General features: G+C 68.4%; 3 protein-coding genes across 5 annotated transcripts; all 3 read right to left on the bottom strand.

The window, feature by feature from the left end:
- Positions 1-754: 754 nt before the first annotated feature.
- On the bottom strand, positions 755-3,166 carry LOC134144795 (protein shisa-like-1). The gene is made up of 6 exons (XM_062583990.1): positions 3,088-3,166; positions 2,341-2,554; positions 2,134-2,264; positions 1,565-1,656; positions 1,181-1,234; positions 755-811 (listed from the first exon to the last, which is right to left on the bottom strand). Exons 1-6 carry the CDS (start codon positions 3,164-3,166, stop codon positions 755-757), a joined length of 627 nt encoding a protein of 208 aa, XP_062439974.1.
- A 1,832-nt stretch (positions 3,167-4,998) lies between these two features.
- Positions 4,999-16,631, bottom strand: MAN2A2 (mannosidase alpha class 2A member 2). 2 transcript variants are annotated; one of them, XM_062583646.1, is made up of 23 exons: positions 16,539-16,631; positions 14,461-14,615; positions 13,991-14,245; positions 13,649-13,793; positions 13,360-13,531; positions 12,507-12,634; positions 12,212-12,385; positions 11,646-11,832; positions 11,375-11,552; positions 10,961-11,163; positions 10,385-10,567; positions 10,063-10,177; positions 9,758-9,825; positions 9,365-9,530; positions 8,828-9,064; positions 8,606-8,728; positions 8,388-8,502; positions 8,083-8,216; positions 7,824-7,965; positions 7,413-7,546; positions 6,414-6,608; positions 6,183-6,296; positions 4,999-5,706 (listed from the first exon to the last, which is right to left on the bottom strand). In XM_062583646.1, exons 2-23 carry the CDS (start codon positions 14,590-14,592, stop codon positions 5,554-5,556), a joined length of 3,453 nt encoding a protein of 1,150 aa, XP_062439630.1. In that variant the 5' UTR covers positions 14,593-14,615; positions 16,539-16,631; the 3' UTR covers positions 4,999-5,553. The 2 variants fall into 2 exon arrangements, with proteins under 2 accessions (XP_062439630.1, XP_062439631.1); XM_062583647.1 differs by having other exon boundaries at positions 6,183-6,293.
- A 262-nt stretch (positions 16,632-16,893) lies between these two features.
- FES (FES proto-oncogene, tyrosine kinase) lies at positions 16,894-23,833 on the bottom strand. 2 transcript variants are annotated; one of them, XM_062583490.1, is made up of 19 exons: positions 23,655-23,833; positions 22,898-23,147; positions 22,646-22,819; positions 22,347-22,443; positions 21,829-22,012; positions 21,266-21,403; positions 21,036-21,155; positions 20,837-20,959; positions 20,573-20,759; positions 20,387-20,464; positions 19,964-20,173; positions 19,448-19,570; positions 19,175-19,228; positions 18,931-19,049; positions 18,632-18,726; positions 18,417-18,540; positions 17,860-18,017; positions 17,323-17,445; positions 16,894-17,215 (listed from the first exon to the last, which is right to left on the bottom strand). In XM_062583490.1, the coding sequence occupies exons 1-19, from the start codon at positions 23,789-23,791 to the stop codon at positions 17,073-17,075; spliced, it is 2,637 nt and encodes an 878-aa protein (XP_062439474.1). In that variant the 5' UTR covers positions 23,792-23,833; the 3' UTR covers positions 16,894-17,072. The 2 variants fall into 2 exon arrangements, with proteins under 2 accessions (XP_062439474.1, XP_062439475.1); XM_062583491.1 differs by lacking the exon at positions 21,266-21,403.
- Positions 23,834-25,040: the final 1,207 nt, after the last annotated feature.

Raw genomic sequence — 25,040 nt, 5'->3', positions numbered from 1 at the left:
GGCGCTCAGCCCTCGGCGCGGGGGTCCGGGGGCTCCGGGCGGGGGGCGCTCAGCCCTCGGCGCGGGGCTCCGGGGGCTCCGGGCGGGGGGCGCTCAGCCCTCGGTGCGGGGGTCCGCGGGCTCCGGGCGGGGGGCGCTCAGCCCTCGGCGCGGGGGTCCGGGGGCTCCGGGCGGGGGGCGCTCAGCCCTCGGCGCGGGGCTCCGGGGGCTCCGGGCGGGGGGCGCTCAGCCCTCGGCGCGGGGGTCCGGGGGCTCCGGGCGGGGGGGCGCTCAGCCCTCGGCGCGGGGGTCCGCGGGCTCCGGGCGGGGGGCGCTCAGCCCTCGGCGCATGGGTCCGGGGGCTCCGGGCGGGGGGCGCTCAGCCCTCGGCGCGGGGGTCCGCGGGCTCCGGGCGGGGGGCGCTCAGCCCTCGGCGCGGGGGTCCGCGGGCTCCGGGCGGGGGGCGCTCAGCCCTCGGCGCGGGGGTCCGCGGGCTCCGGGCGGGGGGCGCTCAGCCCTCGGCGCATGGGTCCGGGGGCTCCGGGCGGGGGGCGCTCAGCCCTCGGCGCATGGGTCCGGGGGCGCTGGGCGGGGGGCGCTCAGCCCTCGGCGCGGGGGTCCGGGGGCTCCGGGCGGGGGGCGCTCAGCCCTCGGCGCTGGGGGCCGCGGGCTCCGGGCGGGGGGCGCTCAGCCCTCGGCGCGGGGGTCCGGGGGCTCCGGGCGGGGGGCGCTCAGCCCTCGGCGCGGGGGTCCGGGGGCGCTGGGTGGGGGGCGCTCAGCCCTCGGCGCGGGGGTCCGGGGGCTCCGGGCGGGGGGCGCTCAGCCCTCGGCGCTGGGGGCCGCGGGCGCCGGGCAGGGGGCGTTCAGCCCTCGGCGCGGGGGGTCCGGGGGCTCCGGGCGGGGGGGCGCTCAGCCCTCGGCGCGGGGGTCCGCGGGCGCCGGGCGGGGGGCGCTCAGCCCTCGGCGCGGGGGTCCGCGGGCTCCGGGCGGGGGGCGCTCAGCCCTCGGCGCGGGGGTCCGGGGGCTCCGGGCGGGGGGCGCTCAGCCCTCGGCGCGGGGGTCCGGGGGCTCCGGGCGGGGGGCGCTCAGCCCTCGGCGCGGGGGTCCGCGGGCTCCGGGCGGGGGGCGCTCAGCCCTCGGCGCGGGGCTCCGGGGGCTCCGGGCGGGGGGCGCTCAGCCCTCGGCGCGGGGGTCCGCGGGCTCCGGGCGGGGGGCGCTCAGCCCTCGGCGCGGGGCTCCGGGGGCTCCGGGCGGGGGGCGCTCAGCCCTCGGCGCGGGGCTCCGGGGGCTCCCGGGGCTCCGGGCGGGGGGCGCTCAGCCCTCGGCGCGGGGGTCCGCGGGCTCCGGGCGGGGGGCGCTCAGCCCTCGGCGCGGGGGTCCGGGGGCGCTGGGTGGGGGGCGCTCAGCCCTCGGCGCGGGGGTCCGGGGGCTCCGGGCGGGGGGCGCTCAGCCCTCGGCGCTGGGGGCCGCGGGCGCCGGGCAGGGGGCGTTCAGCCCTCGGCGCGGGGGGTCCGGGGGCTCCGGGCGGGGGGGCGCTCAGCCCTCGGCGCGGGGGTCCGGGGGCGCTGGGTGGGGGGCGCTCAGCCCTCGGCGCGGGGGTCCGGGGGCTCCGGGCGGGGGGGCGCTCAGCCCTCGGCGCGGGGCTCCGGGGGCTCCCGGGGCTCCGGGCGGGGGGCGCTCAGCCCTCGGCGCGGGGGTCCGCGGGCTCCGGGCGGGGGGCGCTCAGCCCTCGGCGCGGGGGTCCGGGGGCGCTGGGTGGGGGGCGCTCAGCCCTCGGCGCGGGGGTCCGGGGGCTCCGGGCGGGGGGCGCTCAGCCCTCGGCGCTGGGGGCCGCGGGCGCCGGGCAGGGGGCGTTCAGCCCTCGGCGCGGGGGGTCCGGGGGCTCCGGGCGGGGGGGCGCTCAGCCCTCGGCGCGGGGGTCCGGGGGCGCTGGGTGGGGGGCGCTCAGCCCTCGGCGCGGGGGTCCGGGGGCTCCGGGCGGGGGGGCGCTCAGCCCTCGGCGCTGGGGGCCGCGGGCGCCGGGCAGGGGGCGCTCAGCCCTCGGCGCGGGGGTCCGGGGGCGCTGGGCGGGGGGCGCTCAGCCCTCGGCGCGGGGGTCCGCGGGCGCCGGGCGGGGGGCGCCGCGGGGCTGCCGGGTGCAGGGCGGGCGCCCGCTGAGGCGGCCGCGGGGCAGGAGGCGGCTGAGGTGGCAGCGCTGGCGGTGGTGGAAGTGCAGGAGGTCGACGGCCATGAGCAGCAAGACGAGGACGCCGTAGAGCCCCACGACGGGCAGCGCCAGCGGGTTCCTGGGCGAGGGAAGCGCCTTAGGGGCGGGCGGCGCGGGGCCGCCGGCCGCGCGGCGCGGCGCGGCGCGGGGCTCACCTGAGCAGCCCGGGCGCTGGCACGCTGGAGCGGTTCTCCCGGGCCAGGGCCTCCCGGGCTGGGCGGGCGCAGCAGGACTTGAGGGCATGCGGGCCAGGCCGGCAGCAGTAGCGGTGGCTGCCCGGGTCGCCGAGGCGCGGGCAGTAGAAGCCGGGGTGGTAGCGCCCGTCGGGGCCCACGTAGCCCTCGCAGAGGTGCAGGCTGCGGACGGCGGCTGCGGCGGAGGCGGGCGCGCGGGGCTGAGCGCGGCCCGGCCGGCAGCCCCGGCTCCCAGGGGCCGCGCGGCCGCCTCTGCCCGGGGCCACCCCCAGCTCGGCCCCGCGGCCAGGCTCCCGTCCGGGTGGGACGGGGCAGCTGCCGGCGCCGCAGCCGGGAGCGGCGCTGCTGGAGTCCCCGGCCCCGCGCGCCGCCACCACCTGCCGAGGGCCCCCGCGGAGGCGTCACCTCCCTCGTGCCCCGCGCTGCTGCCGGCGCAATGCCCCAGGGATCGCCCGGTGCCAGGGCAGGGCCAGCCTGGGCGCGGCCTGTGGCCCACACCGCCGGGCGGCCCCAGGCAGGCAGGAGACCGCCCGCCGCGGTGGAAGGGACGGGGCGAGCCCACGGCCAGCGGACGAGCCCCGAAGTCCCCGTGCTCCCGGGCGCCCGCCACCCTGCAGGACCCAGCGCAGGCCACGGCAGTGCCGGACTGGAAGGATGGGGCAAGGTGGACAGTACTGGCCCGCGGTGCAGGGGGGAGTGGGGCTGTACCTGTCCCGAGGAGCCCAGGGTGCATCGCCGTGCAGAGCAGCAGCCCCAGCAGGAGCCCGCTCTGCATCTTCCTGGCCATGCTGGGGGCACCGGCAGCCCCAGCGCTGTCTGAGGCAAAACCACAGCCCCTCCTGCTCCCGCCTCCATCATCGGCCCATCAAGAGCTTCTTGGAGCCATTAGAGCCTCCTGCACTTACTGCCCCGCTCCGCAGGGACCTGGAGGCGGGAGCATCACTAATGAGCCTCTTCAGGCCAGGGCCGAGGTGCTTTCCCCAGCCCTGCAGCAGAGGCAGGAAGTGCCGGGTCCCATTGCCTTCCTTGGGTGGCTTGGCCCTTGGCTGCTGCAGGCGAGGGCCGTGGGCCCGGCAAGGGGCACAGGACAGGGCTCTCTCTGTGCAGCCCCAGTCTGGGGAGCTGGGAACCAGCCTCCCTGTCCACAGGCAGTTGGGAGCCAGCCTCTCTGTCCACAGGCAGCTGGGAACTGGCCTTCTTGTCCACAGGCAGCTAACGCTGGGGCTGGCCCCAGCTGGAGGGACCCGGGGCCACCGGAGGGCTGCAGAGACACTGCAGTGCCCGCAGCCCCCAAGGTGGTGGGCAGCCCGGCCGGGCAGGCAGCAGGCCCTGCTCTGAGCAGTCTGGCCCCCCGCCAGCTGCTCCATTAGCCGGACGCTGGAGCCGCTCATTGCACTAATGTGCCTGTGCAGGAGGCAGGATCAGCCCAGCTGGCAGCTGCATGCAGGCTGCCAGCTCCCCAGCATAGGGCTTGGCCAGCGCAGGCTCCCTAGGGAGCTCGCGCACCTACACACAACAGCCTGGTCCACCATTCCCAGCTGCATACCATGGCCTGGTCCACCATCCCCAGCTGCGCACCACAGCTTGGTACACCATCATGGGGTACCCTGCATCCCCTGGCCCCACCGCTGAGCCAGCCTGAGGGATGCCAGCTGCGCAGGCAGCCGTGCCAGGGACACTGAGACATGTCACAGCCAGCATAGCCTCCTCACCCTGTCCTCCCCGTGCAGGGCCCACAGCCCTCCGCCCTGGTACCCACTGCAGTAATTGGTCCACAGGGATCCAGAGGCATGCGGCAGCCTGGGTGCTCCCCACAGCAACTGGGATGATGCTCCTGGCAACGCGACTCCCAGTGCTATGTGGGGCAGCAACCAGCAACGCTGCAGACATTCAGCTCCCCATGGGTTGGGAACACTGCCAGCTGGCAAGGTATGGCCTGCTGAACCCCAAAGCAGCACCCATCAGCCCGATGCACGTGATAAGGCCCTATCTCCTCCTCCTTAGGCAGCTGTGGGGCTACAGCCCTGGAGAGCAGCCAGTTCCTGGTGATGAGAATTGGGGACAGGCCTTGTCTCAGCCATGTGGCACATGCGGGCGCTGCAGCAGCCCGTGGCCCCTGCCCAGCCCCTCTCTGCTCTCCCTGCCCAGCCACAGTGAGCTGCTCAGCTCCTGTGGCACTACTGGCGATTTGCAGCGCTGGCCCCTGGCCACCAGCCCACTGCAGCACTCAGAGGACTTGACTGGCCCAAGCACTGCTGGTCACCTGCCTCAGGTGGGGTCACAGGCCTCACACTGAAACAGGGACTAAAGCGAGTGTGTTCTCACCATGTACTTCTGCCTGAGGCGCTGCCCAACTTCAGCTCGCGCCCGCAGCCAGGTGCTGCTGCTTGTGAATGCCTGGGTCCCCATGCCATGCACAGCCTCAGGGAGCAGCCACAGGGCAGAGACTCCACAACCCCCATCACACCCGGTGTGTATCCTGGGCCGCAGGGCAGAGCTCAACACTAGTCCCCGGTGTGCTCAGGGCAGCCGAGGGTGCTGCCCATCCCCTCAAGGTGTGTGATTCCCACCTCCCCATACTAGCAGTGCAAGAACCACAAACCGGAGACAGATCAGGGCCCTTGTAAACAGCCTCATGTTTCCTATAAGCTCCAGGCGAGCTCAGTGCAGCTTTGTCTTCCAGTTCACAGCATCTCCCCGGCCAGCTGCCCCAGACCTGCTAGGCTCCTGCCAACCCGGTGCCACGCTGCAGGGGCTGGCCAGAGTCCAGGCACCAGTGGGGGGCCTGGTCCAAGACATCAGGGTGGGCATCTTCCTGCGGCAGCCATGCAATATCCAAGGCAGCTGTGCACCTCCCTGCTGGCAGCAGCAGGGTCCAGACCACTGTCCCCTTGAGCCCGGCCCTATTTGGAGCAGGATGACCATCTCTGCCCTCTATGCTCAGGCAGTATCCAGCAGCCTCTAACAGTTCACTGTTTGAAATCTATCTGAGAACACAGGGCTAATAAATAGGAAGGCAGCAGCCTCTGAGAGTTCAACACCTCCTGCCCAGGGCCTGCATGCTGGGCCATGGGGCCATGAGCCTGGCCCCTCTGGGCAGTGCGGGTGCTACTGGGCTCAGCAGCTGCTCCCACACTGCATGGCCAGTCTGCTCCCCTCCTGCATCGGGAGACACTACCCCAGGCGGATACGGAAGGTGGCAATTTCCATGGGGTCCAGGTGGATGGTGGTGCTGTTGGGGGCAGCGCCCAGCGGGTACATCAAGGTCAGTGAGGTGGGCTGCAGGGAGCTCAGCTCCAGCCCCTGAAAGAGGCTGCCCAAGGCCAGCTAGGGAGAGAGGAGAGAGAGAAAGGCAGGCAGCCTAGGTTAGCGGCTTGCTGCCAGGAGCCCTGTGCAAGGCCTGGCTGCCACCTGCCTCATCATCCCTGTGTCAGGCACCAGATTGAGGCTGAGCCCCTATCCCCCTAGTATTGCCTGCTGGTCAAGTCATGTCCGCACACTGTCGGCAGCAGCTAGGTCCTGGGCTCAGTCCCTCTTGCAGCAGACCGTGTCTCTTGGAGACCAGTGTCCTCCAGGTCTGACTGTGCAAGGGGCAGAGCAGGGCTGTGTGCGACAGTGTGGGACCTTTGACTAGCCACTGGCCAATACTAAGGGGATCTAGGGGCCCCTCCAGCCTCAATCCTGGCTCAGCCTGAACACAGGGATGCATGAGGCAGGCCTGGCAGCCAGGCCTGCCACAGGGCTATGGCAGGAAGCAGCTAGGCTGTCCTGCCCTGTGGGTGGAGACAGCAACCCAGTCTTACCTTGCCCTGGCTGGTGGTGCAGTTAAACCCCAGGTTCTTGGCCTCGAGGCTGCAGTCGAAGCCTTTGCGGTGCAGGATCAGGGCTGCCTCTGCAGAAGGCTGTGAGTCATCCTGCTGGGGAGCAAATGCGTGAGGCATAACACCAAAAACAGCGAGTGTGAGACCCACCTAAGAGCACTGCCTGCTCCAGGGCTGTGCCCACCCCTCACAGGGCACAGGGCCATGGCTCACCTCCGCCTGCAGTGTCCGCAGGTTGAGGATGTGGAAGTCACAGGGGAGGGTGGTGGACAGTGGCAGGAAGGAGCGCAGGGCAGATGGGGCCAGCTTCTCCTGGGCTACAGGCATGACCAGGACCTCAGCATTCAGGTGCACGGAGGTAATGTGGCTCAGCAGTGAGGGGAAGCTGATCGGGCGGCCATCCTGAACCTGCCAGTGGGCAAGTGGTAAGAACACATGAGGGGAGCTGCAGGGCTGAGCAGCACCTGACTAGGGACTGCAGGACTCCCACACCTTACACCCTCTCCAGCAGCACTCGGAGAATGGGGACACACCAGCAGAGCCAGTACAGGGCTCCCCATGCACCCAGAGATATGCGCTGATCTAGGCACAATCCTTCCCACCCCAGCGCCCGAACAGTAAAGGGGCTGCAATGCCAGGCAGCCTGCGGGAACCCTGGGCTAGTCTACACTCAGACTACGAGCCTGCTACAGGCCCTCACTAGACTAGTCACCAGCAGCTAGTGCACAAGACGAGGAAACACAGTGGGGTCCAGGCCGGCTGTTACCTCTGGGCTGCCAGTCCTGATGCCAGGGAAGCCCAAGGCTTTAAACACGGAGGCCAGTTTGGAAAAGAAGCTGGAGCTCTGAATAGGTGAAATTGTGCATGCGTCGAGAGCAACGAGGCAACGGGACAAGAACATTGTGATTACGAGGGCAATGCAGCTCCACACCCTGGTCCGCAGGCCAGATCCCACTCCACAGTCCCACCTCCCTGCAGACCCCATTCCCCAGGCATGGCCCAAACCCTGCACAGTGTAGCCCCACACAGAGCAGTGCCAGCGTGGTGGCTGCCAGGGCCAAATGACAGGAGGAGAGGAGACCCCCATCCACTCAGACACGTGGCTCCCTGCAGACGCTTCCCTCTCTGCACCATGCTGAGGCACAGCTGGACTCTCTGGGAGAGCGGTGCTGTGCCTGGCTTCCCACACCTGCTGCACCATGGCCTGCGCACCTTGTTGGCAGTGGTGCGGCGCTCCAGGAGGAGGCGGAACCGGTTACAGGTTCGCTTGTTGTCCTTCAGCCCCTGGCCCAGGCCCCGGTTGTCATCCTGCATGAGGCGCCGGTCCAGGATCACCTCCAGCTGGCCTGTGGAGAGCAGTCCTCAGAGCCCCTGGGCTTTAACACAAGCCACCCACCCTGCACAGCCCATTTGCTGCCCCCCCCCAGGCCTCACGCAGCAAATGCCCCCACAGGACTGGAGACAGTCATGGAGCCCCTAGTGCCACAGACAGGCAAGACTTGGTCACCCCATGTCCAGCCTGCAGCACCCTCCTCCCCAACGTCCCCCATCCCTGAGCCTCGGGCTCAGCGGGCAGATGCCCCACAGCACAGCCCTCTTGCACTCCAGATGAAGCTGTCTCACCACTGCTGAGGCTGGACACCCCAAGGGCCTGGGCTGTGTGCAGAGTCAGGCGGCTCTGCATGTCCTGGATGTAGGCCATAGCTGGCATAGGGTAGAAGTTGGCCTGCAGTGGCAACTTCCGCAGGTACCTGCGGGGCTGAATCTGCCGAGAGAAGGGAGTTCGGGCTGGAAGTAGCTCCAGCAATGCCTGGTGCTGGGGGACATTTTGGCTGTCCCTGATGTGGGCAACTGCTCTCCCTCCCCTGGACTGTCAGCACACCTGGAAGCCATTGAGGTCTGTGAAGAAGGTGTCATCGCTCTCAATGTCAGTACTGAAGCGCAAGGCCAGCTCCTTGTTGACATGGTCATGGATGTCCACTAGGCAAGACATGTCCAGGGACAGCCCTTCCACCCCTGTGGGCATACATGAGGAGCTGGATCCCACAGGTAGCACCGCCCAACACTCCCTGGACTGGTGACATCCTCCTGTGTGGATGTGCTGTCTCCAGACCCAAACACCCTCACAGACACACTGCCACCAGCCCTGCAGTATGTGCTGGAGAGCACAGCCTCACATCTGCTCACCTGCCACATTGTAAAGCCGCACCACAGTCTGAACGTGCTGGTAGTAGCTGGCCACCTCAGAGAAGAAGGGTCCCTCCGTCACCCGCACCACTGGGGCATCCTTCGGGGTGTAGGGCTGTGGGGAAAGGAGGAGGGCTGTGCTGAGGCTGACATCTCCAGGACTGTCACGCAGCCCCTGGTACAGCTGCCAGCTGAGGTCTAGGATGAGGCCCCCATACCTTTGCTTCACCATCAGGCAGGAAGAGATAGGCTCCACTCTTGTCCTTGGAGGCCCTGGTGCCATAGATGAGGAACTCGCTGCTTACCCTCTGCTCCCGGTCCTCCCCAGCTCGGCGGATGCTCTGCAGGGCACAAGCCAGCATGGCAGTGAACGCCTCTTGCACGTGGCAGTGCCATGTTCCCCTCCCCTCCTTTGCCACCCATCAAATCCCGGCACTCACCTGCAGCAGGCCAGAGAGCCCTGAGAAGCAGGCCTGTAGATGCTGGTTCTCCAGGCAGAAGTCATCGGTGGTGGCTGGGAAGACGTGCACAGGTAAGGCCTCATGCTTGCGCACAGGCAGGTCCCGGCCATGCAGGTAGAGGCGCACAGACGACTTCAGCGTGGTGTGGCTGTCGAATGTCTTGTGCAGTTGCAGCACACGCAGTCCCAGCGCAGGTAGGCGGGTCAGGATAGACACCTGCAGATAGTGAGGACACTAACCAAGGCCCTCTGTGGGAGGGATCTGCACTGGACATCTGCAGATCAAAGACCCTGGGAGGTCTGCTTCTGGTTTTCTGGGAGGAGGGTGTGCACTGGGTGCTGTGTGCCTGTGAGCAGTGGACACTTGCAGGGGGCCCAAGGACACTTGCTGCCATAGAGGGGTGCTCACACGGCAGCGCCCTAGCTGTGGGAGTGAGCAGGGGGAGAGGATGGGGAGGCCACGCATGCGTGGGCTGTGCAGGGTAAGGATGGAAGTGGGGCACTGCAGCCCACATACCTGGTAGATGTTGGGCACCGTGTCAGTGGCAGAGCCCCAGTATGCACTGAGCTGGGCAGGCAGGGGCTGCCCCTCCTCAGAGAGCACACGCACGTGTGGGGAGTTCACCAGGATCGGCACAACGCTCAGGCGCTCCTGCTCCAGCGGGTTGAACACCACCACGAATCTGCCAGGAGGCCACATAGAAGGACTGCCACCCACAGCATCTTGTGTATTCTGGCATGCTCCACACCACCCACAGGCCCTGTGTACCACAGCCACCCACAGCTCCACAGACTCCTAGAAACCCCCTCTCCCAAAACCTACCACCTCTTGCTGCCCCACTGCTACCCCGACAGGGCCCCACCGCTGGGCAGGGGAACCAGCCCCGGCAGCAGGCCTGGCAGCCCCTACCGAGGCGAGGCATCCAGTTTGACGACTGCTCTTTCAGGGAGCGAGTCCTGGTTGAGGCGCGTATCATCCTGGGGAAGAGGAGTGCATCAGAGCTGGCTGCACTGGCCACCCCCAGCCAGCCCACCCCAGGGATGCAGGCAAAGGCAGGGACACTTTCCCCTGGGGTCCCCATCCAGCAGCAAAGGAGATGTGGCCAGGCAGGGTTGTGCTCCCTGGGGTACTGGGACAGATGTTCTGGCATGGGGCAGGGAACTGGGACCCACGGGGCAGCAGGGCGCGGGCAGCTGCGGGGCAGTGCTGCTCACCGTGCTGAGGAAGGGTGCAGCAGGGTCGTAGTGGTAGGTGTCCTTGTCCCCCAGCACCAAGTAGTGCGCGGCGTTAATGATGACATGCTTGAGGTTCATGAGAGAGTGGAGCAGCCTGGCGCACAGGGCAGAGTGGGTCACCCCGGTCCATCTCCTCCAACGCCTCCCAGCCTCCCTCCCACAGCACCCACACTGCGGGGAGAGGGGCATCGCAGGACCCCCTCAGCCAACAGTGCTCCCAGCCCTGTGCAAGGGGCACCTGCCCACCAGCCCCTGCTGAGACAGGGCCCTTGGGGCTGCCCCCTTCACCACCTGCACGTACCGGACTCCATAGTCAACCACCACAGCCTCCTTGGCGGTGCCGGCGATGGCATCGTGGTGCTGGAAGAGCCCCAGGTTGCGGCGGGCATTGCTTAGCAAGGTGTAGTCGGAGAGCGGGTACCTGCTGTCCGTGCCAGCACGGCGGGCATGGGCGAATGCCAGGCTGTACAGGATCTCGGCCCCCCTGTGCATGGACAGAGTCACCAAGGGCACCTGCTCACCCACACCCTTGGACCTGGCTCACCGCATTGAGCGGCACCAGGATGGGACAGGAGAGGAGCAGCCACAGCCAGCGCAGGCTAGCCTAGCACAAATGGTGCTCAACCTGCTTGGTCTGCAGGGACATGGCACCTGGCCTTGCAGAGGGGTGATGAGCTGCATTCTCTGTCTTAGGTCTCAGTGAGGGTTTGGCACCACTTCATGGCTGCAAAGCAGCCAGAGAGCCACCCCCAGAACGTCTGTGGCTGGGCTCAGGCCAGCACGGAACTGCTGGGGCTCCTAGGCGCTGCCTGGCCAGCACTCATCTGTGCTCCCCACACACATCCCTGCCCCAGGGCCCTGGTCTGCTGCTCCTCACCGGAGGTGAGCCTCCAGCACCCGGTCCAGGCTTTTGTAGAAGGGCCGGGAGGTGTAGTAGCCTGTCCAGTAGTGATCCTCCCGGTCTGCGTAGGAGAAGAAATCCCCACTCAGCACTGGGAACCCAGGCGGCTTCATCCCTGGCACAATGCCCACCTTCTTGTACAGAGCATCAAAGTAGTCGGAGAGCATCCCAAACTGCGCCTGCAGGACAGCACCCGCAGCTTTGAGCATGATGGGGAGCCTCAGCGCCTCTCAGGGCCAGATGGGCTCCCATCTCCCCTTCTGGGACTACTCAGTCTCCCTCTGGGCTTGTACACGGCCTCCCCATCACATGGACACCCCAGCGCTCCTTCACTTATCAAGACCCGCTCCCTCCAGACTCCTTGGCTGCCCCCAACCTCCCTGCACATACCTGGACGTGGAGGCTGGGCTGTGAGTTGAGGAAGTCAAAGATGCGCTGGTAGTTGAGGAATTGAGCATCCCATTCCTGTGGCTTGTCGTAGCGGAAATCATCTCCCAGGGGCACCAGCAGCACTCTGCTGCGATATAGTTTGGACTTCTTGCGGTACTGGTCCAGCAGGAGTTGGGCCCTGCAATGGGGAGCAACAAAGGTCTAAGTGTGAGGCTGGAGGCAGAACTGTGGGTCTCCTGAGTCACCTGCCCCCTGCCCTTGAGGCACTCACCGCTCAGCCACATTGGCATCAGTGATGGCTCGAGGAGGCACCTTCCATGGGCAGTTGATCCGACCACCTGGCAGGCGTTTGAAATCAAACTGGCAGCAGATCTTGGGGTCTGGCCCACAGGTGTGGGGCACGTCGTAGCTGTAGAAGGGCATCATGTGGCAGAAGATGTCGGTGCTGGAGTCCGGGTCTGCAGGATCAAGGACAGGTGAGCACCGAAGATGGCTCTCCTCTGCCTATCCCCTGGCAGGAAGTGGGCACAGGGCACACGAGAGCAGGGATGGCCGCTGGGGCAGAGCAGACCTGGCACGCAGTCAGGCTCGCCTGTTTGGAGCTCAGAGAGCACAGAAACAGCCTCACTGGCAGGGCCAGGCACTGGCACTGTTGGGCAGACACCCTGGGGTTGTCCCCAGGGCAGAAACACTGCAGGGGCATCTCCCAGGGCAGAGACATCGCCTCCTGGCACTCAGCTCACTGGCCACACAGGAAAGAGGTTGGTAGCTTTTCCCCTGCTGTCACCAGTCCCTGGTAGGTCCCTCCCTGCAGTCACACCCGCAGCAGGCCCTCACCCCACGTCTGTCTCCACATGAACTCCAAGTTCTGGGTGGCAGCAAAGTGCTTCTTGATGGCGTAGTGCACCCGCTGGATGAGCATGCCTGTCAGGTTGGAGCGCTTCAGCAGGTAGGGCATGGTAGAGCTGTAGCCAAAGGGGTCGACGGCCCAGCCTGACCGGGGCGTCACGCCTGGGAACACAGAGGCCTGTTAAGCCCTGGCACCATGTCTGGCTGCATGGAGAGGTGCATCAGCCAGGCCTCTAGCCAGCAGCTCTGCTCTTTCCACCCTGCATCCCTGCATGGCTCTCACCGATATTCTTCTCTAGCCACTGATGCCCCTCAATCAGCTGGTCGATCATGGCAAAGTAGTGGGAATTGGCCTCGTCGGGCATCACCCAGCCACCCGTCACCATCTCCAGCTGCCCGTTTCCAACCAGCCTTCAAGAGGGAAGCATAGGAGATATGATCAGGTCAGGCCTGCCCCAGATAGACCTCCATAGCATGAAGCAGGCAACTAGAACCTGTCTCCACAGTAAGTGCCAGTCCAACATTCCCTGCTGTGCCCTGCAGCCCATGTCCACTGTGCCCTCCAATCCCAGCCCTCCCTGGGGACCCGAGGAGCTAACAAAGGGTCCTTCTCCCGCTGCACTTTTCCACTCTCAAGCTCTCACACCCTTTAAGAGTGCCCTGAGTATCATGGGGTGCCAAAAGTGCTCAGGCTCTGCTGTGGTGCTTGTGTGCTGGGGTTTAAAGCAATGAACAGAAGTTCCCCAGCCCACCAGGAGCATGGGGCCCATTCTCCTCCAAGCAGCACAAGTTGAGTGAGATCTGCTTCCTGCCATGCTTCACGAGGTCTCTGCTGCAGAGGCCACAGTGCTAACAGCACCCTGTCTCTCTCTCAGTTTTTCTGTGCACACCACTGCAGCTTTGACGTCTTCCGGCACCAAGAGGTTATTACCAGCGTCAAGACATCAGAGCACCCTGCAGTGAACAGTGTGGAGCTGGTAGACACTGCACTGAAGCCAGAGCAGCCAGGCCTGGGGCAGATGAAGGGTCCTTCCCTCACATATCCCTGTGCTCACACTCGGTGCCTCCCTCTGAGCATGGCCTGCCAGCATGAACAGAGACTGTGCAGAGAGCCAAAGCCAAGTAGGTGACCCTACCTCCGCACTGCAGCCTGCTTCTGAGCATTGATGTTCTCCCACCACTTAGAGAAGAAGGAGATCTCAGACCAGATGAAGCGCCGGCGTGGGTCCTCCTGCATCTTCAGTACCATGCTGTTGAGGATGTGCTGTGTCTGGTCATAGTAGTACTTGTCAAAGGTCTTGATCCAACCTGTCAACACACATACGACTGTCACTGAGCAGGGCCAAGCCTTCCCCAGCCAATGGTGCAGAGCAGCCTATCCTGAGCCCTTTGCCTCCCCCTGCCCACCCTTCCCCATCTGCTCACCAGGGTCGTTGTGAGAGTGTGGCACCACGAACACCTGCAGGGGCTCTGCATCCCACTCACTGGGCTCGTAGGTGATGTCAAAGCCCTGCTTCCACACACCGCCATCCTGGTTGTCAAAGGGCAGCAGGGAGTACACAGCCACCATCTGCGAAACAGGGGACAGGGCTCAGCGGGGGCAGACACGGGACAAGAGACCCACGACACAGCAGAGTCGAGACCCTGTGGATACCCTGATATGGCAGCACTAGCATCCGACAGACTCTCCCAGCACAGCAGAGCCAGGACCCCAAGGACCCCCTGACCCCTTGCACTGACCCCTGGGACAAGACTTCAGCCTCTTACCTGCAGGTCTGGGCTCTGGCCCTTGCCCCCCAGGGCAAACTGGCAGTCCTGTGGGGAGATGGAGAGGAAGCTCGGGCGACTCTCGGGGGGCAGCACCCAGGAGCCATTGGGGGTGTGGTAGGGCAGTGCTGGCTGCCCCTCTGCGTGAGCTGTGAGCTCCAGCACCGAGTCCTTGATGTGGCTGATGATCTCGTGGTTCTCCTCCAGCAGCTGCTCCAGCTGCTCGATGCGGTTCTGCAGCACTGAGATCTGGCTCTAGATCACAGACATGGCAGTAAGAGCGGTGCCTTGGCACAGGGCTCTGCCACATGGGTCCTGGTCCCCGTGTGTGTAGACACCAGCAAGTAACAAGCAGCAGAGACCCCTTGCCGGGTGCCAGCTGGCTGCCCAGCAGCCCTGGCCCCACTGTCTGCCTGCACTGCTGCAGAAACAGCACAGCCCATGCCCGCAGCCCTACGGCACTGCCTCACCCTGGGGAAGTTGCCTCCACTCTGGTGGCGTGTGGGATCATGCTGCACCCGGTCCAGCATCAAATAGAGGGAGAAGACGGCCACGCAGAAGATGGCAGCTCCACACACCGTCACCTGCTTCTTCAGCTTCATCCCGGGGGGCTGCAGGGACAGACCTACCATGTGGAAGAGAGGACATGGACCATGGCCTCAGGGATGCCTGCTGCCACCCAGGCCAGTGCCTGCTGCAACCTCTTGGCCACGTGCAGCAGTGCTGTGTCCTGCCCAACCACGTGTGGCAACACCACATCCTGCTCGGACATGTACGCAATGCTACATCCTGCACAGCCACATGGAGTGGTACCATGTCCGGCCCGGCCATGCACACGGTGCCACATCCAGCCCAGCCACATATGCGGTGCCACATCCTGCCGGGCGACATGCAGCAGTGCCACATCCTGCCCAGCCACGTCCACGATGCCCGTCTGCCCCGGCAACGTCCATGGGGCCCCATCTGCCCCGGCCCCATCCACGGGGCCCCATCCGCCCTGGCCATGTCTGCGGGGCCCCGTCCGCCCCGGTCCTGTCCACGGGGCCCCGTCTGTGGGGCCCGTCCGCCCTGGTCCTGTCCGCAGGGCCCCATCCACCTTGGCCACGTCCGCAGGGCCTCATCTGCCCTGGCCACGTCCGTGGGGCCCCGTCTGCTCTGACCACGTCCAGCCCGGCCACATCCGTGGGGCCCTGTCTGCCCCGGCCATGTCTGTGGGGCCCGTCCGCTCCGGCCACATCTGTGGGGCCCTGTCTGCCTCAGCCACGTCCGCGGGGGCCGTCCGCTCCGGCCACGTCCGCAGGGGCCATCCGCCCCGGCCACGTCCGTGGGGCCCGTCCGCCCTGGCCACGTCCGTGGGGCCCATCTGCCCCGGCCATGTCTGTGGGGCCCTGTCTGCCTCAGCCACGTCCGCGGGGGCTGTCCGCTCCGGCCACGTCCGCAGGGGCCGTCCGCCCTGGCCACGTCCGTGGGGCCCTGTCTGCCCCAGCCACGTCTGTGGGGCCCTGTCTGCCCCGGCCATGTCCGTGGGGCCCTGTCTGCCCCGGCCACGTCCGTGGGGCCCTGTCTGCCCCGGCCACGTCCGTGGGGCCCATCTGCCCCGGCCACGTCCGTGGGGCCCTGTCTGCCCCGGCCATGTCCGTGGGGCCCGTCTGCCCTGGCCACGTCTGTCGGGCCCTGTCTGCCCTGGCCACATCTGTGGGGCCCTGTCTGCCCCGGCCACGCCTGTGGGGCCCATCCGCCCCGGCCACGCCTGTGGGGCCCTGTCTGCCCCGGCCACGTCCGTGGGGCCCTGTCTGCCCCGGCCACATCTGTGGGGCCCGTCCGGCCTGGCCATGTCCGTGGGGCCCGTCTGCCCCGGCCACATCTGTGGGGCCCGTCCGGCCTGGCCATGTCCGTGGGGCCCGTCTGGCCTGGCCATGTCCGTGGGGCCCGTCTGCCCCGGCCACATCTGTGGGGCCCGTCCGGCCTGGCCACATCTGTGGGGCCCGTCCGGCCTGGCCATGTCCGTGGGGCCCTGTCTGCCCAGGCCACATCCGTGGGGCCCGTCCGGCCTGGCCACGTCCGTGGGGCCCGTCCGGCCTGGCCACGCGCGGCAGTTCCGCGTCCCTTCGCCCCAGGACGCCTCGGCCGTGCACACTGCCGCCCGCTCCCGCCCGCCACCGCCCCCACGCAACCGCCGCGACCCGCCGCGTCCTGCGCGGCTCGGCCCGGCCCCGGCGGCGGGGCCCCGCGGGGCTCCCCGGGCCGGGCCCGGCGCAGGGCGGCCCAGGCCGCGGAGCCCTGGTGGGCCGGGGCAGGCGCCAGGGCCCAGAGGCACCGCGGGGCCGGGCCGGGCCGGGCCGGGCCGGGCCGGGGGGGGCCGAGCCGGGGGCCGGGCCGAGCCGGGGGCCGGGCCGGGCCGGGCCGGGCGGGGCAGGCCCCGGCAGGCCCCGGCAGGCCCCGGCAGGCCGCAGCGGCCCGGCCCCGGGCTCTCGGCCCGGCCGCGGCGCAGGGACAGCGCGGGGCCGGGCTGGGCGCCGTCCCGCCGCCGCGGCCCGCCCGCTCTTACCCTCCGCGGCTCCGCGGCCCGTCCCGGCTCCTCACATCGTCCGCGCCGGGAGCGCCGCCGGTCCCGGGCCCCGCCGGCCGCCGCGCCGGGTTGCGGCCAGGCCCCGCCCGCCGCCGCGCCGCCCCCGCGCCGCCCCGGCCCGGCCCCGCCGCTGCCCCCGGCCCGGCCCCGAGCCGCCGGCGGGAAGCGGCCCCGCGGCTGGGCCCCGCCTGCCCCGGACCCCCGGAGCCAGCCCCCCCGGACCCCCGGCCGCCCCCAGCCCCAGGCCCGGGCCGGCTGCACCGCGGCCGGGGCCGTCGGGCTGCCCGGGCCTCGCCGCACGCCGCCTCCCCTCGACTGACGCGGCGCGGCCGAGGTCTGGGTTTATTGCGCGGAAACAAACGCCGGTACAAAGCGCGGTGCCGCGCTCCGCGGGCCGGTGCCCCAGCGGGAGCGGGAGCGGGAGCGGGAGCGGGCTGGCGTCGCTGGGACGAGGGCGGCAGAGCGGTGGAGCGGCCGCCCCGCGCGGGGTCCCGGCGGGCGGGCGCCCGGCGCTCACCGCTGCCGCTTGCGGATGCTGGTGAGCTCCTGGTGCAGGGTGCTGAAGCTGGGCCGCTTGCGGGGCTCGTACGCCCAGCAGCGCAGCATCAGGCGGTACAGCTCCTCGGGGCAGTGCTCGGGGCGGTCCAGCCGCACGCCTGCGGGCACAGCGGCGATGGGCCCTCGCCGCCGCGGGGCAGGGCCGCTGCCCCACGCGGCGCCCCGGCGCGAGCGGCCCCCGCGGCGGGGACCCACGGCGCCTCACCCTGCTCCACCGCCTCGCGCGTCTGCTGGTTGCTGAGGTTGGTATAGGGGACGGCGCCCAGGCTGAAGGCCTCCCACAGCAGGATCCCGAAGCTCCAGACGTCGCTCTCCGAAGTGTACCGGCCTGGGGGCGCAGCGGGGGCTGGCAGCACAGGACGCGGCACCACGCTGCCCGCTGTGCCTGTGCTCCCGGGGGTGGAAGCGCCGCGGCCTCGCCGCCTCCCGCTCCCGGGATCACGCACCGCGCAGAACGGATCTGCTGCCCAGGGTCATGCACTGTGCAGCGCAGACCCGCTCCCCGGATCGTGCACCATGCAGGACAGACCTGCTCCCGGGGTCACGCACCGCGCAGGACAGACCCCTGCCCGCGATCACGTGCCGTGTGGGACAGATCCGCTGCTCAGGATCACGTCGCACAGGACCCCCAACAGCCCGGGACTCCTGGGTCCCAGTCATGCTGCCAGGCTGCAGCGCAGCCTCCCCTTCCCTCACCCTGCTGCAGCCCTGGGCTGTGCAGGGTCCCGGGCTGCGGCTGTACCGTAATTGAGGGCTTCTGGGGCTGTCCACTTCACGGGGATCTGCTTCATGCCCCCCGTGGAGGCGTAGACGCCATCCTCCTCTTCCCGCGACATCCCAAAGTCGCTGATCTTCAGCACGTTCTTCTCCGTCACCAGGCAGTTGCGAGCAGCAAGGTCCCTGGGGACAGCGCAGAGCCCTCAGCCGCGTGCTCGTGCCCGCCGTGCTCGCCCATCGGGGCCCTCCATGCGGTGCAGGAGCAGGACGTTCCTTGGGGCACGGCACAGGCCCGGGGGAGCGAGCACTCCGGGGTGCACCTCGCTCTGCATCGACCCACGCCACTGCACCGGGACGCCCCGGGCTGCCTCCACCTGGCCACGCGCAGACTGGGCCTGGCCGCCCCCCGGCTGCACCTCCCATGCGGCTGCTGATCCTGCTGCACCCAGGGGCAGTGCTGGGGCTGGCACCAGGGTTCCCAGCACGGTCCTGCCCAGAGCACTGCAGCTGCGGGCTGCGTGCCGTGCTGTGCCGTGCCGTGCCATGCCATGCTGCGCCGTGCCGTGCCGCAGAGGGGCCCACCTGTGGATGCAGTGCTTGCTCTCCAGGTACTCCATGCCTGCTGCAGCGTTCTCTGTCATCTTGATGAGCTCCTTCACCTTGAGGTGGGCACCCTCGCTGCGCAGGAAGCTCAGGAAGTCCCCCCCTGTGCGGAGCGTGGCGTGAGCGCCAGGCGGCCGGCCGGCACGGCCATGCGGGGCGCTCGGCAGGCACCGGGCGCGGCGGGGGCTGCTCACCCTGCACCAGCTCCATCACGATGTAAATGGGCTGTTTCTGCGTGCAGACGCCAATGAGCCGGACGATGTTGGGGTGGTTGTACTGCTTGAGGATCCTGCAGGGCCGGCAGCGGGCATCGCAAGCGTGCCAAGGGCCAGGCTCCCCCGAGGCATGCACCATGCGCCTGCCATCCCGGCAGCGCAGCCTGGATAGGGCCCTCACTCCACGGGGACGCTGCAGTCCCAGGGGGTTTAAATAGCCCGAAGTTCCAGGGATGGACAGACAGGCTGGGACAGACGAACACAACAGCCGTACCCACCTGGCTTCCTGCAGGAACTTGGCCTTGAGTTCGGGTGGGAGTGTTTCCCGGCAGGATTTCACAGCCACAGGGGTGTTGTCAGCACGCAGGCGGCCGCTGAACACCTCCCCGAAATTACCCTTCCGAGAGAGGCCGATGCACGGGTTGAGCTCGCAGCAGCACAGCCCAGGGCCGTCACCCCCCCCGGTGCCCCCGGGGTTGGCCCTGCCTCCTGCGGGCAGGGCTCGGGGCACCCAGCACTCACCCGGCCGATGCGCTCCCCCAGCAGCACGTCCTCGTGGTTGAGCACCCACTTGTCCTGGGGAGAGCAGGCAGCGGAGGGCGGTGAGACATCCCCTCCTGCCCCAGCCCACACCCCCTTCTGCCCCCCTCAGCTCCCACACACTGGTGAGGATCCCACAGCCCCACGGGGCCCCAGCCTTGAGCTGTGACTCAGGGCCACGCTCACCACGCCTGGCTGGGGCCAGGGCTGCGCTGCCTGTGGGGGACACATCTCCCCGTGCCGACTGGCCACTACCTTGAGCACGGCCCTGGCCAGGATGATCCCGCTTTTCCGGGTGATGGGCTGCTGGCTCTGCAGGCAGTGGTCAATTAGCAGCGGGATGGTGGGGAAGCCATCGCCCTCCAGCCGGTACATGTTCTGCAGGGTCGGGCACGCAGGCATGGGCATGCACGTGTGCATGCGTGAGTGTGCACGTGGGCATGCATGGGTGTGCACACATGGGTGTCCATGGGCATGCATGGGTGTGTGTATATGAGCATGCATGGACGTGCACATGTGAGCATGCATGTGCGTGCACACATGGGCATGCATGCACACAAGGCAGCGTGCATCCATGCACACAATGTTGGGCTTGCTCCCGAAGCCCTGTGCCAGGTACATGTGCACACACCTTGTACACGTATGCACATGCCCTGTGCGTGTCACACGAGTGGCTGTATAGCCAGGGCACACGTCTGCACAGGGTGCTGTGGCCAGCCCAGCCCCTGGCTGGGCAGCCTCGGCACCCCGCGCTGTCCTGTGCTCACTCACGTCAGCAGCCTGGATGATGAAGTGCCGGAGCTGCCCGTCCCACAGCACGCTGAGCACGTACTCCTGCTTGCCCTGGCTCTCCCGCACCAGGAAGTCCCCGCTGCAGGTCAGCAGCTCCTGCACCTCTGAGCGCGGGATGGCCCCGTGGTACCAGGCCTGCTGGCACAGCGGCTTCTGCACCTCCGGGATCAGTGGCACGGGGGGCGGCAGCTGCACGGAGACACGGGTGAGCCCAGCTGTGCCTTGAGGTGTTGCTGGAGGTGTGGGGAGGAGCAGTGGGGCCTTGCAACTCTGCCCAGAGCTGGGTCTGGCAGGCAGAGGGGGCAGGGACTGAAGGCTGGAGTATGATGGGGGGGGGGGCTGGAAGGCAGGAAAGCAAGGGCTGGGAAGGCTGCAGGGCAGCTGGGTGGCCCGGGTGCTCACCAGGTACTTGGGGCGGAAGATGCCCGAGATGTGGTTCTTGAGAGTCTCCAGCGCGCTGGCCCCACTCCGCTCCTGCTCCTGGGGGACGGCGGCTGCGTGAGAGGCGCCCCGCAGTGCTGGCTGTGCCCCAGCTGTGGGGCAGCAGAGCTGGCCGTGCTCCCAGCCCCGCGCCGGGGCAGGACTCACCACAGAGGAGAGGGACTGCCGGTCCTCCGGCAGGGTCAGGGCAGGCAGGGGGCCCCGGGAGTCCAGCTCCGCCAGCTTCTGGGCCAGCATGTCCCGCTGCGCCTGCAGCTTGGCCTGGGTGCAGAGGCAGCTCTGGAGCTGCTGCTGCACCTCCTGCAGCCCCTGGCGCTTCCCCAGCAAGTGCACCCTGGGGACGCGGCGTGGCGGGTCAGCATCTGCCGGCCCGTGCCGCCCCGGCCGCCCCGGCCGCCCACCGTGCCTCACCGCTCCCCACGGCCCAGGCCCTGCTCCTCGCCCCGGATCTCTGCCTGCAGCTCCTGCACGCGCTGCTCCTTGCTGCTCACGGCCTCCGTGGCAGCTACCAGCTCCTCCTCGACGGCCGTCAGGCTGCAAGAGACACAGCTGCAGGCGGCCCGCGGGATGCAGGAGCCCCGCGCACGGCCCGCGGCCCGGCCCCGCTCACGAGTGCTGCACGCTCTCAACGGTCAGTTCGTTCAGCTGCAGCTCCCCAGGTGCCAGGTTCTCCGTCTCCTCCAGCAGGCTCTCGTCGAAGCTCACTGCCGGCGGAGCCTCACAGTCGTACCTGCGGGAGGAGTGCCGGCCTCATGAGGCGCTGAGGCCCCGCATCGGAGCTGCCCATGGCCCGGCAGGCACATCCATCCAGCGCAGCGGTGTGCAGGCGTGCCGGTGTACCTGTGGCACTGCACAAAGCTGCTGTACTCAGTGGCAGGGTCGATCGCCTGGATAGCACGGGATATTTCCTGGTGCACAGCCAGCACGTCCTCCTGCACCAGGCTGCTGATGCTGTGGTACTCCCAGAGGATCTCCCTCCTGTCAGCACCCAGGCATTGGGGGGTGTCGGGCTCAATGCCCCTGCTCAACCCAGACCCTGCAGCCTGCATGGACCCCACAGCCCTGGTCCCTGCACCCTGCATGGACCCCACAGCATGGACCCTGCAGCCTGGTCCATGCCATGCAGCCTTGGGGCTGTGTCTCCTGCTGTCCCCTAGCAGGGCCTCATGCTGGGGTGGCTCTGAGGGGACAGCGGCACACGGGCATGTGGCAGCAAGGGTGCACGTGGCTGGCAGGGCTCTTGCAAGACGCAGAAGCATCCCTGCTTCTTGAGGGCAGTGGGTGCCCGTGGACAGGATGGGCTGTGGTAGGACAGAGCACCAGCAGTGTGCAAGGCTGATGGGGTGCTTGGGGCAGTAGGATGCCAGGGGCAGTGGTGTTCCCAGGGCCAGGACGGCGCTTACAGGACGAGGACCATCTCCTGCTGCAGGCTGTAGAGGGACTGGTGGAGGTCGGGCAGCGCATGCTGGTAGTGGTGGTGGTGGTGGAGCGCGGCCGCCTGCACGGCCAGCACATACTGGTTGTGCAGGGCGTAGAGCTTCCAGAGGCTGCGCACGTACTTCTCCTTGGCCTTGTCTCGCTCCTTGTCTGTAGGGAGAGGCCGTGGGACGCCGGCCACCGCAGGACGCTGTCCCCTGGCCGCCACGCAGCCCCGAGCACTGGGAGCCAGCACGGGGGCAGTGGGGCTGAGGGCTCACGGGAGCCGGGCAGGGCCAGGGCAATCTTGCCACCTCCCCACACCAAGGGCACATTCCCCACCTGGGGCGCCACGCCGCATGCTCCAACATGCTGCAGGATTTTTGCCTGGGGGGCAGGCCGGGTGCTGCATGCAGGTCCCCAGGCTGCAGCACTCCCCATCACTGCCAAGAGGGGCCAGGACATGGGGACATGGGGACATGGCGGGGCTGGGGCCGGGACACACCTTTGCTGGCCTCCTGGTAGCGGCGCTTGGCCTGGGCACTGTCACGCGCCAGGCTGCGGTACTGTGCCTTCAGCTTCTCCATCTCCTGCTGGGTGGTCTAGGGGAGATGGGGGTCAGAGTGGCAGGGGGAGCCGAGCCCTGTGCCCCGCTCCAGCCCCAGCCCCGGGCACATCCCCATGCCCATCTCCTTGCCCATCCCCATTCCCGTGCCGGTCCCCGTGCCTGTATCCGTCGCCATGCCCATCCCCATCCTTGTGCCCGTCCCCATGCCCATGCCTGTCCCCGTGCCCGTTCCGAACCCGCGCGTGCTCCTGGCTCAGCTGCTGCCACTGCTCGCTGAAGGCCTTGCGGAGCTGTTGCTTGTCGCGGATGAGCAGGCTCAGCTTGGCCAGCGGCCCCACTGCCAGCTCCTCCGCATGCCGCCGCAAGATCTGGCTCAGCGTCTCTGTCTGGCTCGCCAGCACCCACCACGACTGCGGGGACAGGGCCATGAGGGCAGGGCCGGAGCACTGACGGGCAGACAAACGGACGGACAGATGGCTGTGCCTCACCTCGCCAAGCTGCCCACCGTGCTCGCCGGTGCGGGGCTGCCCCGGGCTCTCCTGCTTCTCCAGCTGGGAGAACATGTGGTGCAGCAGCCCTGCGTACTCCCGGTCGCTCTTGGCGCGCTGTGACATCCACTTCTTCATCAGCTCCAGCAGGCGCAGCTCACTGTCCTGCAGCCGCAGCAGCGCGCTGTGCCCCTGCGGGCACCACAGCTCCGGCCCAAAGCCCATGGCGCCACGGGGCCGGCGGGAAGGGCTGCGGGAGGCCAGGGCTCAGCTGCAGCCACTGCGGTGCCCGCTGCCGCTGCCCCACGCCCGCTCCGTCCGCCTCGCAAAGCCGAGCCGAGGCAGACGGAGGCCGCGTGGGGAGAGGAGGAAGTGCGGGGTGGGAAAGAGCAGCGCTGCCACCACTGCACCGGGGGCCGCAGGGCCGGGGGGCGGCTGCACCGGGGGCCGCAGCACACGGGCACCGCCTGCCCCCGGCTCTGCCACTCCAGCGGCCCGGCTCCCCAGGCCCCCTGTGCCCGCGGCGGGGGCCGCGCGGGCTGCGCCCGGGGAGCGCCCAGGGCACAGGCGGCAGCCAGCTGGGGATGCAGGGTGCAATCCCACAGGACGGACTGAGCTGAGCCGAGCCGCAGCACCAGTGGTGCAGGGAGCCGATCCTGGCCCGGCCACAGCCCCGAGCTGTGCTGAGGGCCGGCAGGTGCCCAGGGATGTTCCCCCCCCATCAGCCCCCCCAGCGCCCCACGGGCTCGGCGCCCACCTGCCTGTGCTGGGAGGTCCTGCGCGGGCTGCACTGCTGCGCTGGCGCTGGCGTGCTGCGAGGCCTGGCCAGTGCGAGCCTGGACCCTGGCGCAGCTCCGGCTCTGAGAGAGGAACAGGAAACCCTGTGCTGACCATACAGCCATTGCGAGATTTCCTGCATTTCCTCCTCCCCAACCCCCCCGCTGCTCCCCTGAGCGGGGCCAGTGCCTGCTGTGGCCCCCAGTTGCCCAGCCTTGTCCTGCTGCTTGGTGTGCTCCGCGGCCCCCAGCCCGGGATCCCGGCACCCCAAGGAGGCTCCCGCACCCTCTGAAGGGGCCGTCCCACTGGTGGGGCCTTGCACAACCCTTGTGCCCACGAGCAGCCACGTGGCAATGGGACAATGTGCAGCGCTGCCGCGGTCATGCCAAGCCCATGCTGGCCCCGGCACTGCAGGAGTCTGCACTGCCTGGACCGCACTCTGCTCCACCAGTGGGGTGACCCTCGGGGTCTGTGCTCCTGGCTCCCTGCAAGGCTGCTCCTGGCAACATGCTGCACTGCTCCCTTCATGGGACAATGCATCTGCTGCAGCTGCATGGCGAGAGGAACCACCTCTGCTGCGGCCCAGCTATACCACTCGTCGTCTGCCGCTGGCGCCGTCCAGCCCTGCCACCTCCAGGAAGGTTTGTCCCATGGCTCGTCTGGGAGATTCCCACTCCTGCAGGATGCAGGCAGGTCTTGGCTATGGAAGGGCTTCCCTGAGGAGGGCTTGCCGCACAGTGTGCACATGGGGGAGCACGTGGGGGAGCACACACAGGTCAATGTGCACGTAGGAGAGTGAGCACGTGGCGGGGAGCGTGCATGGGGAGCATGCCCAGGGAGGCGTGCACTCAGGTTAGTGTGCACATGGGTGAGCGCTCAGATGGGTCAGTATGCGCAGGTAAGTGTGCACACAGGCTGGTGTGCACGGGTGAGTGTGCACGCGGGTGAGCATGCACACAGGTCAGTGTGCATGGGTGAGCATGCACATGGGCTGCTGTGCCCATGGAAGCGTGCCCAGAGGAGCTGGTGTCCAGGCACTAGCAGGCCCTGACCACAGGGAGGGTCAGTCCTGGCCTGCGGCAGCACATGACAGCTGAGGGCTCCCCCGAGCCTGAGGGCACTGCTTGCTCTTGCATCACCTCTGGCTAATCTGATTCTACACTGTCACCCGCCAGAGGAACCCCAACTGGTTCCATGTTTTGAGGAACTTGGCCAGGAACTGCTTTCCGAGAAATTTTCCTGACGTGTGCTCCCACGGCAGTGTGTTGTGCTGTGGGGCAACACAGCACTGCAGGTGGCACAGCACAGCCAGCACTGCCACGGGGGCTGGATTCATCCAGCAGCAGCCCCCATCTCTGCAGATGCC

This window comes from Rhea pennata, chromosome 10 (assembly GCF_028389875.1).
Source record: "Rhea pennata isolate bPtePen1 chromosome 10, bPtePen1.pri, whole genome shotgun sequence".
Classification (NCBI taxonomy): Eukaryota; Metazoa; Chordata; class Aves; order Rheiformes; family Rheidae; genus Rhea; species Rhea pennata.
The sequence above is the reverse complement of the archived record's forward strand: the minus strand, read 5'-3'. Positions and strand labels throughout refer to the sequence as shown.